The sequence below is a fragment of the Photinus pyralis genome, unplaced genomic scaffold, assembly GCF_008802855.1.
Source record: "Photinus pyralis isolate 1611_PpyrPB1 unplaced genomic scaffold, Ppyr1.3 Ppyr1.4_LG5, whole genome shotgun sequence".
NCBI lineage: Eukaryota > Metazoa > Arthropoda > Insecta > Coleoptera > Lampyridae > Photinus > Photinus pyralis.
This window is the reverse complement of record NW_022170596.1, coordinates 36,547,618-36,558,010: the sequence shown is the minus strand read 5'-3', so window position 1 is coordinate 36,558,010 and position 10,393 is coordinate 36,547,618. Positions and strand designations below refer to the sequence as shown.

The following is a 10,393-nucleotide window of genomic DNA, read 5'->3' as shown; positions in this document are numbered from 1 at the left end:
GGCAGCACAAAGAGATTATGTTGTGTTTTAATACTTCAATTGAATCATATGTCAGTTTGGCATCATTGCGGGCAGGAATAAGGATAGTGTTAGCGAAGAATGTACGCAAATCAGTTAGGGTCATTTAGTCCATAAGACCCCATACTGCATCTAGAGGTGCGGACGCGCTATAGTATACCCATTCAATGTGTGGATGAACCAAAATCAAGAAATGACTACACTGCTTTTTATTTTATTAAGCGAATGCAACGTCGAGTATGTGTGCTATGTACTACAACGCGAAGTATACTGTACAGGCGTACACAATCTCAATATATCAGGGGCCTGTAACACAAACTATACACTTGTAACAAGTTACCTGCCTGTAACTATAACGAGTCCTACTGAATTCGGTATATGCAAATGAGTATTAACAAAATAAATTATATATTACTAATCTAATCATTATAACAAAAATTTCAAATTAAATTTTTATTTTTAATATAAAAATTAAAACAAATTAAATTTTAATTTATTAATTTCTAATATATGAAAGAGCTACAAGTGTAAAATATATTTTAATAATTGTAGCACTTGTACGGTTAGTGTTACAGAAAACATTTTGCCGCTGCGCGTCGCCAAGTGAGAATCGGCCTTTAAAGTCAATTAGAAAATCTGAATATATCAGATTTGTCTATAACAGGTCAAACTAATCAAAAGCACAGCATAATTTTTGTACAGTTCTAAAGAATAAGTAAATATAAAGGACAAGGTAAGTAAAGAACTAGTTGAAACTGACTGGACATAGTGTTGTAAAATTCCCGTAATTTATTAATCATAGCGAATACTCAAGTAATGAAGACTGCACGTATACTTGTAACCGTTCAAGTAACTTCGTGAAATCGAGGTGGCCATTTAAAAACATGCAAGTATCAACTGGAAATTTCGGTATAATGTTTTCAAGAATTGATTGAAAATATTCGCTTTTTCAGTGCGAATATTTCCAAAAATATTGCAAAATTTGCTTTGTAAATATACGCGCCTAACAACACTAACTGGAGACATTCTTTGCTATAGGTACTGTGATAAACTAACGCTAGACATGTTTGGATGATAGGAACACAAAATTCCAATAAACCTAAAGTACAGAATGGTCTCACGTTTTTGAATGTTCGAGAAAGAAAAATACAATAATAAAACTTACAAACAGAAAATAAAATACTATTTTTCAAAGTACATATATTCTCAATATAATATAACATATATATTACACTATACATTAAGTAATTTGACATTTTCTAATCACATTGTATATACACACATTTCAGAATAAGAATAGCACGAAAGTGTGGAGGTGAAAAGAAATCAATTCTCTTCAAATATTGCACTTTGTTTCATTATGTAATCATTCGTTTACACAAGCTCTAAATTTCCCAATATATTCACATCGATTTTATAGTAAAATAGTAACAATAAAAATCATGTTCTTTCCTGTGGTGCATTAATTACAAAAACTTCATTTGATCACACACATTAATAATTCTGATAAAACTCCGCAAAGTAGCTATTGGGATGAAAATGTGGAATGTTCCACTGGTTCTCGGATAAAGAAGCAAACAGTTAAAAGCTCTACAAGCTGTGTGCTCATTTAGTTTAACATCAAGGTGAATTTATTGTTAGAAAATAATACGAATTACACTAGAAAAATCAACCAAGTAAGTTTGTGAATATTTTCAAATACCTACGCAAAAAGAATGTAGACAGTACTGGAATGCTGGAACTTAAAAGTAAAATACTGAACGGTACGTGAAAACTGTCAAAGTGACTAGAAGAGACGGAACATACCCCAATAAAAGATATCATTTACTTCATCTACATTCTAAGCGGTATCAATATCATTTTGTATAGTACCATCATCGACGTTAATCGAATCCCACTCTTTTTGCAAGTCCACTAGTTGCTTGCGTAATTTCGTCACCTGAGACCTCAGGTTTTTATCGTTTTGTATTAAACCCTGTATTTTTTGGAGCGTGTTCTTACTTTGGGTTTGGCTGATAACCCACCGTAGGTACAGATCGTTCCATAAAATTAAACTTACAGGCGCGACACTCGGCCATATTGTTGCCCTGTTTGGATCATACATGGGATTTAATAGAGACGTCATAATGTCGGGACGATTTAAGTACGACCACAAACTTGTTGTTCTTAATGTGTTCAGTTTCTCACGGTCGGCTTCACAGTTGCCAAGGAAGGTGCCTACAAAATGTTAAAAATATGAATAAAATTGTAGCTTCGATTATTATAGACTATAGCATGTAGGTAGGAGATACGATTCAACTAAAACAATTGAAATTGTTGCATACATGAATCATTAGAAGTTGTAATTAGTGAAATCGAAGATATTTTCTGTATTCTATAAGCTAAATTTTTTTTCGGGTTGTGCAAAATTCCTGGGAACGTTTTTAGATAGTTACTTCTTCCCTGATACTCATATTGGCTCAGTCTGTAAAAAATTGGACCAACGTTTATACTTGTTAACAATTTTGAAACATTTTATTTTTTACGGTTTTTAAATAGGTAGTAGGCCATGGATTTATAGATTTTGTTTTTTTTATTGTATTTTTGCCAGCTGATACCAATCGATAAAAATGGGTGATGTTAGAAACATGTAATTTCAAAATTTTGAAAAATATGATATAATATATAATTATATACAAAAATACAGGTTGTGATACATCAATATAATCAGGAAAACGAATGCAAATAATTCACGGTAAAATATACAGGGTGTTGCATTTCAAAAATACCAACAGTGGGTCAAATCTCAGAAACGTTGGTCCAAAAAATTTTTTTGACGAAGCCAGTAGATTCTACATAAAAATATCTAAAAGAACACCGTAGTCCAACCAAAATAGGACACACAGTAAACTAGAAGCTCTGTATCAGATGTCTCTGCCTACATACATCGAATATTACTTATTATTAATTAAGTCATGGACCCGCCATAGCCAGGGACGGACTGGGTACTTAAGGGCCAGGTGAAATTGCATAGGTTACAGGCCATTAAAGTATTTGTGTTAATGAAGGTGGCGGGAAGGGGGGGGGGGGTTTAGCTCTGAGGTGCACCGCAAAAACAGTACTCCTTTCTCGAACATCAATTACCATAGTTTTTTTTTTAATTGCAGCTGATAATTAAAAGTAACAAAATATACAATCCACACAAAGTGCGTCGCCTATCATTGTATTTCAGCACTTTCATGCTACGACAAAAAATGATTAATTCATTGTAAAACACTTCAATTAAAAAAGAATTTTTTAACAACCTAACATCAACCCCAATTAGAGAAACGTGTTAATAATTTTCAGCCCCGAAAAAAAATTGTCTCAGATCGACCCGGAAAAAAAATTTTCTTATAGAATGTGGCCTGTAGAATCCATAATTTCAAACAGTTCCAAGATTGGGCTACTAGTTTAAAAGTTACAGCCCTTTGAATTTTCTTTCGAAATTGGTTTCTAGTCTATAACTTTTGATTGAGAAGTCTGATCGAAAAAGTACGAATTGATTTGGATTCTACGTACCCAAAATAATAAGAAAAAGTGTTTTCCCGAGAAATTTTGGTGTAGTCGATTTTTGGTAAAAAAGGAAGGTAATACCTACACTGCCTTTTTTTGAGCCCCGGAGAAAAAATTGTCTCAGATCGACCCGACAAAAAATGATAAATTCATTGTAAAACACTTCAATTAAAACAGAATTTTTTAACAACCTAACATCAACCCCAATTAGAGAAACGTGTTAATAATTTTTAATAGTGCAAGAAACTAAATACAGCACATACTTATAAATTTCCAACGGGCCATTATGATCTACAGGCCAGGTGGCAATCGCCACCCGCCCCCCCGGATCAGTCCGCCACTGGCCATAGCTCCTTCTATGTTATTATAATAATTGTAAAAATATTACTTTAATATTAATGTAAACAGATTGTTATATATATTAATGGGATGATAAATAAAAAAAAGATATTAACAAAAATACGAGAAAAAACTGTAATATGACATATTTTACCATTTGTAACAGTAATCACAGATACTTACCAAATTGACTAAAATACGAATGCTCAAAAAGGAGCACCAACATATGAGTAGTGAATTCAAAACTGCAAGGAAATTGGTGATGAAGTTGCTGTACGCAATCCAAAAACAATACAAAAGTTGGTTGAATTTGCTTGTTTTTGATATTGCTGTAGCAACCCTTCACGTGACGACTTTGAAATGGATGTCCCGCTTGTAACCATTCCCTTTCAATTAAGGCTTGCAATCCTATAATAAACATATTAACTGAACTCTTCCAAAGACCATATACCTCTAACTGTCCTGCAATCGGGATTAAGAATTACTTGCACAATGGATGTGACTAGAAGAGTTGTATCGAAACCGTACGTTCCATGAACAAGAACAGAAACGCCTTCTTGATCCAAACATTGGGCAACTAAACAAGCTGCATTTAAAGAGCTTTGTACAAAGGTCAGCCAGTTGCTATTTTCTAATCGAGACATCCATTTATCCGAAGAGCAGTTTACATCATTTACAGCTAAAAGACACGCAACTAAACAGCTAACATCAGTATAACAACTCACCTTCCATCAATTTCGCAAAACTCTCCAAAATGACACCATTGCAATTGGAAATTTTATCTAAATTCTTATGAATCCTCCTCCATTGTGGATAATTCCCATCCGGTTCAGTACCACCGCCTTTAGTTTTGCACTGACTTGCAGTACTCGCCGATCTCGTATCAATTATGTAACCTTTATTTGTTGTTCCCAAAACTGCATTTACGATCTTCTCATCGGATCTTGACCTCTTGTTATTAGCACCAACAAGTGGCTGCGAGCTTCTCAACAAGACTGCTCCGTTGTCATGCCGATAACTAAGCATTGGAAACCTTCCACCCTCTCTGAAATTTGCAGCCGCTGTCAGTGTGTCGTCGTCAATGCACTTGGGAACAACCAGACTAGGACCGTAAGTAGGACAAACCGAATAATCCTTATTCACTGTACTTAGTCTCCACTCATCACTTGCGATTAATTTAGAAAATTCCAATTCCGGTTTAAACAAATTATGTCCGTCTTCGAGAATTGTATACATTGGTCTATAAAAAAATGGGTACATTAATGTCGGATTATCTAAATTGGAAAGGCGCTCGAGAGAATAATAAACATTATGTAGATCATCCGTGTTATTTATATCTAACTGAATTACTTGTAAATCTTTGCACTTCAGTATAAGGGAACCGCCGTTTAAATTGGAATTATTGTTGTTTATTCTCTTCTCGACAAAGTCAATGCTCTGATGAAGTAACTAAAATGAGAATGATGCCTAAGAGTGCCGGTTGATGTTAAGTTCTACCCAAATTTCTTGTTCGTGCTCCTTTCTAGAAGATAGTATGAGGTGGTGACTAGTTATGCACAGCATAGCATCAAGAGGGTCGTGAAACGCATTGTGAAGAACGACGTCATCTAATTTTGGTATTCGTATCAATTCTGAAAATTCCATTACAAAAATATAATTGTTGGATTTCGATGGTTGAATAAGTGAGGTTGGAAAATCAAAACGCCTCTGTACATTGGAACTACTACGAGTGAACTAAGAACTACTTTTGTATAACCATTGATTATACAGTGTGTTTATCAATGGTATAACACTCAGGGACCGGTAATTGAAAGAGCCTGATCTAAAAAAAAATGCAAAAATGAACTAGTAGGTAAAATTCATACTTTAAACAGTATTTACGCTGTAATAATGAATAAAATGATTTTTAGGTAGTGTCACAAGTTTGAGAACTACTGAACTTTACCATAAATATAACCTAACAAAATTAAAAAATAATTTAAATAAATTTCCCTTATTTTAATCTAATTATAAATCAATAATCCAAAATTAAATAATGCAATAATTTAGTTTATTTCATTATGCTAAGAAGCAGTTTTATTTGTTTAAGTAGTCCATTTAAATTGTATCTGTTTACTCAAAGATACATTATTAGTTTTCCCCCATTACTTAAACATGTTTTTATTAAATGTTGACAATAAGGTGTTGGTGACCTTGTGACAGCATGGTATAAATAAAAGATTCCCACGATAAATTCTCATGTACTGACCCACCGTAACTTAAAAATCTTGTCTTCAGAGTCTACATTATTTTATGCAGAAATATGATGAAAGACAAAAAAATTGTTTGTCCCCTACTGTTAGATAAGGAAACATATTTGCCAGATACAATCGATTTGTTAAATGACAAAGAAGCTATTAGCTACTGGTTACCGTGCCTTGAGGAAATGGCACGGAATTTTGTTAATAAAGTTTCATACTTGTGTCCTCACGACAAAACCGCGACGGAGCGAGCGAAGTACACCTGGCAGAAATTTCACGATTTTATCGAGCAAATTAAATACAACCCACAGTAGGTGACCTGAGAGTTTCTTTAAGCCGTTCTAAAATGTTTTCTAGGCAGTTTAAACCGTTGAGTATACGTACTTTACTGGAGTTTAACGAGGAGAACTTGCGAAAGAGCAACTTTGACGATCCGTGGTTGCTGCAAAAACAAAAGGAGACCGTTGCCGCATTCACACAATATCAAGATAGAGTGAATTTCGTTGACTCCATCGAAGATTTTTATTTAAAATGGGAGGAGCTGTCGAAAGGTCTGGTTGCGGGCAACTTGTTCGATTGGGGCGCGAAGGCTATAGCTGACATTTTGGAGGAGTGCAATGGGTTCGGATTAACACACGCGATGCAAAAAATACAGCAAAGACCGTGGTTTCACGACGATTTAGATAAATGGATTAGTAAATTGAAGGTATTCGACGGTGTTTAGTTGTATAAGTACTAATGACTCTCTTTTAAGAGAACGCCATATGTTAAGGCTGTTGTATTCATAGATAATGCTGGAGTGGATTTCGTATTAGGTGTTCTTCCTTTAACACGCGAATTATTAAAACAAGGCACAAGTGTTGTTTTAACAGCGAACTCGGGACCAGCATTGAATGATGTTACTTACAGTGACTTAGAAGTCTATTTAAAAAGTGCCGAACAAAAATGTGATGTACTAAGAGATGCAATTGCAAACAATAGACTGATGGCCATTGAAAATGGACAGAAAGGGCCTTGTCTCGATCTACGCACCTTACACAATGGTAATTGTACAAATCCTGTGTGAGGTAGCATTTATGCTATTGCTTTACAGAATTGTGCGCGGAAATGCAGACCGCCGATCTTTTAATTTTGGAAGGAATGGGACGAGCAGTTCATACAAATTTGAAGGCCAAGTTTAAAGTTGACTGTCTTAAACTAGCGGTGCTTAAAAATGAGTGGCTGGCAAAAAATTTAGGTGCTCAGCAATTTTCCGTTATATTTCAATATGATCCCGCACCTCTCCCAAAAGTGCAATGAACTAAATTATTAGTTTTAAAAAGTATCTTAACAAGTAGGGGATGTTCATAATTTTTTACATGTAACGCTTATCTTCTCCTTTAAAAATTTATTGTTTTTCGTTTTGAAATTTTATGAATTCAGTACAGAATTGAATTGTAAATGATCCATCAATTTTATGTAACATTTTGACCTGTAAGTTTATTCATCCAGAAATGATTGTTTTAAAGCATTTTGTGGTTGTTACTATAGTTTCCTATTTTACCGGGTGCAAGAGTTTCTTTGAAATCATCTGCAAAATGCAATAATATGTATATACATTTAAGAAAAAAAGATGTGATTTTTAATTTTATGCCTAATTAAATGTAAGTACATAAAGTACCGATCAATAAAGTATTTTCACATGAATGTATATTTACATTTTCCCTAATACAAAGATTTATCAAGTTCTAATAGTGATAGTGGTTTCTAGCATGGGCGTCTGTAATTTACAACTCTTGTCTACAGTGCTCTGCTCTTGCAAGTTAAGGCGCCGCTCTAGTTGGCAACACATCATACTTCTCAATCAAAAGTTATAGACTAGAAACCAATTTCGAAAGAAAATTCGAGGGGCTGTAACTTTTGAACTAGTAGCCCAATCTTGGAACTGTTTGAAATTATGGATTCTACAGGCCACATTCTATAAGAAAAATTTTTTTCCGGGTCGATCTGAGACAATTTTTTTTGCGGGCCTCAAAAAAAGGCAGTGTATAACCTTCCTTTTTTACCAAAAATCGACTGCACCAAAATTTCTCGGGGAAACACTTTTTCTTATTAATTTTGGTGCGTAGAATCCAAAACAATTCGTACTTTTTCGATCAGACTTCTCAATCAAAAGTTATAGACTAGAAACCAATTTCGAAAAAAAATACAAAGGGCTGTAACTTTTGAACTAGTAGCCCAATCTTGGAACTGTTTGAAATTATGGATTCTACAGGCCACATTCTATAAGAAAATGTTTTTTCCTGTCGATCTGAGACAATTTTTTTTTCGGGCCTCAAAAAAAGGCAGTGTATAACCTTCCTTTTTTACAAAAAATCGACTACACCAAAATTTCTCGGGAAAACACTTTTTCTTATTAATTTTGGTGCGTAGAATCCAAAACAATTCGTAGTTTTTCGATTAGATTTTTCAATCAAAAGTTATAGACTAGAAACCAATTTCGAAAGAAAATTCAAAGGGATGTAACTTTTGAAATAGTAGCCCAATGTTGGAACTGTTTGAAATTATGGACTCTCGATCGATCTCGATCTCAGACAATTTTTTTTCCGGCCTCAAAAAAAGGCAGTACTTTTAAGATATTCATATATTTGAGAACAATTTAGAAATGTTTAGGGAAAGTTTCCATTGTCACAAAATCAAATATAAAAATCCGATACATTTGAATACCGAACTCAATAATCTACGTAACTTAAAAACAATAGGGACCTTTCTTATATCTTTAAGACCATGTGTACCAATTTTCAAAGCGATCGCACGTTTCTAAACAAGTTATCATGCACACGGACAAACGGATGGTCAAAAATGGATCTGTTCCAAAATTGCTACGATTAATTTCAGAAAGGCGTACGTATCATGTGCACGACGTACGATCGCTTTGAAAACTGGTACACGTATTCTTAAGGATATAACTGGTATAAGAAAGGTCCTGGTAGGTACCTCCTATATAATAATACCTATAATAATAATAATAAACCATAAATACAAGTAACGCAACATGCACTACAAAGACAGGTCCACCCAATAAAGTTACACGCGCTAGCACAGTTAAAAAACACATAACTCCTTCTTCACCGAAGCACACCACTATCGTACGTACGTCGTGCACATGATACGTACGCCTTTCTGAAATTAATCCTAGCGATTTTGGAACAGATCCATTTTTGACCATCCGTTTGTCCGTGTGCATGATAACTTGTTTAGAACCCACTCGTATTCAACCCAAACGCAAAAACCTATACAGCACTACTAGCTCACAAAATACTGTAATATCTCCACCAAAAACCCAAGCAACCTCACAAATACAACCTCAAGAACAAAGAAACACCATAAATACAAGTAACGCAACATGTACTACAAAGACAGGTCCATCCAATAAAGTTACACGCCCTAGCACACTTAAAAAACACAATACTCCTTCTTCTCTGAAACAACCCACTCGTATACAACCGAAGCTCAAAAACCTTAACAGCATCACAGGCTCACAAAATACTGCAATATCTCCACCAAAAACCCAAGCAACCTCACAAATACGACCTCAGGAACAAAGAAACACCATAAATACAAATAAAAAACACAAAACTCCTTCTTCACAGCAACACACCAGGTTATCACAACCCACTCGTATTCAACCCAAACGCAAAGCCAAAGAAACACTTACACAATAAACTCCATTTAATAAAATTACAGGAATTATTATAATGATTTTTTTGTTTTGTTTTGTTTTCCTCTTTCCTGATAGCGTTGGCTATTGTGCCCATCAATAGGTATGTTGGTAAGTACGAATTACATACTATCCCTAGATGTCCAATGTACGTGTGTGATTTTTTTTTTTTTTTAAGGACCCTACATAACTTCATCAGACACAGACACTAATCGTTACTTGATTTTAATCCGTGCGATTAGTTAACCAGGCTAGACCTGAGTTCTCACAAGAAACACAGACCATAATAATAATACGCTTTTACTCCCCTTAAATTTGTATATAACAATAGAAATATAAAAACAGCTAACCCCATACAAAGTATAACTTGATTTTTTAAGTAGTATTAAGCCTTTTATCTAGTATACTATTTTAAATTTTTAATGTATTTGAGTGACAAGTATTTGAATACTTTTTACTGCATTCGAATATTTTTCAAAGTAGATAATGAAATACTTTTTATAGTATTCGAATACATTCTAAAGTATTTGAATACTTATTTTTTTAAGTATTTGAATACTTT

The 10,393-nt window shown here is 34.2% G+C and overlaps 2 protein-coding genes across 2 annotated transcripts; one reads left to right on the top strand and one right to left on the bottom strand.

The window, feature by feature from the left end:
- Positions 1-1,201: 1,201 nt before the first annotated feature.
- LOC116171222 (myotubularin-related protein 9) lies at positions 1,202-5,566 on the bottom strand. Its single transcript, XM_031487945.1, has 5 exons — positions 5,389-5,566; positions 4,617-5,340; positions 4,343-4,570; positions 4,075-4,299; positions 1,202-2,235 (listed from the first exon to the last, which is right to left on the bottom strand). The coding sequence occupies exons 1-5, from the start codon at positions 5,533-5,535 to the stop codon at positions 1,859-1,861; spliced, it is 1,701 nt and encodes a 566-aa protein (XP_031343805.1). The 5' UTR covers positions 5,536-5,566; the 3' UTR covers positions 1,202-1,858.
- Positions 5,567-5,645: 79 nt separating this feature from the next.
- LOC116171223 (pantothenate kinase 4) lies at positions 5,646-7,817 on the top strand. The gene is made up of 5 exons (XM_031487946.1): positions 5,646-5,743; positions 5,802-6,441; positions 6,489-6,837; positions 6,886-7,174; positions 7,225-7,817. The coding sequence occupies exons 2-5, from the start codon at positions 6,194-6,196 to the stop codon at positions 7,428-7,430; spliced, it is 1,092 nt and encodes a 363-aa protein (XP_031343806.1). The 5' UTR covers positions 5,646-5,743; positions 5,802-6,193; the 3' UTR covers positions 7,431-7,817.
- The last annotated feature ends 2,576 nt before the right edge of the window (positions 7,818-10,393 follow it).

Coding starts and splice junctions, on each gene's coding strand:
- LOC116171222 (XM_031487945.1), bottom strand. CDS start 5,535: ATGGAATTTTCAGAATTGATACGAATACCAAAATTAGATGACGTCGTT. Junction 5,341..5,388: donor AGCACGAACAAGAAATTTGG/GTAGAACTTAAC, acceptor TTCTCATTTTAG/TTACTTCATCAGAGCATTGA. Junction 2,236..4,074: donor TTCGTATTTTAGTCAATTTG/GTAAGTATCTGT, acceptor AACATTTTGTAG/GCACCTTCCTTGGCAACTGT.
- LOC116171223 (XM_031487946.1), top strand. CDS start 6,194: ATGATGAAAGACAAAAAAATTGTTTGTCCCCTACTGTTAGATAAGGAA. Junction 6,442..6,488: donor CAAATTAAATACAACCCACA/GTAGGTGACCTG, acceptor AATGTTTTCTAG/GCAGTTTAAACCGTTGAGTA. Junction 7,175..7,224: donor TCTACGCACCTTACACAATG/GTAATTGTACAA, acceptor ATTGCTTTACAG/AATTGTGCGCGGAAATGCAG.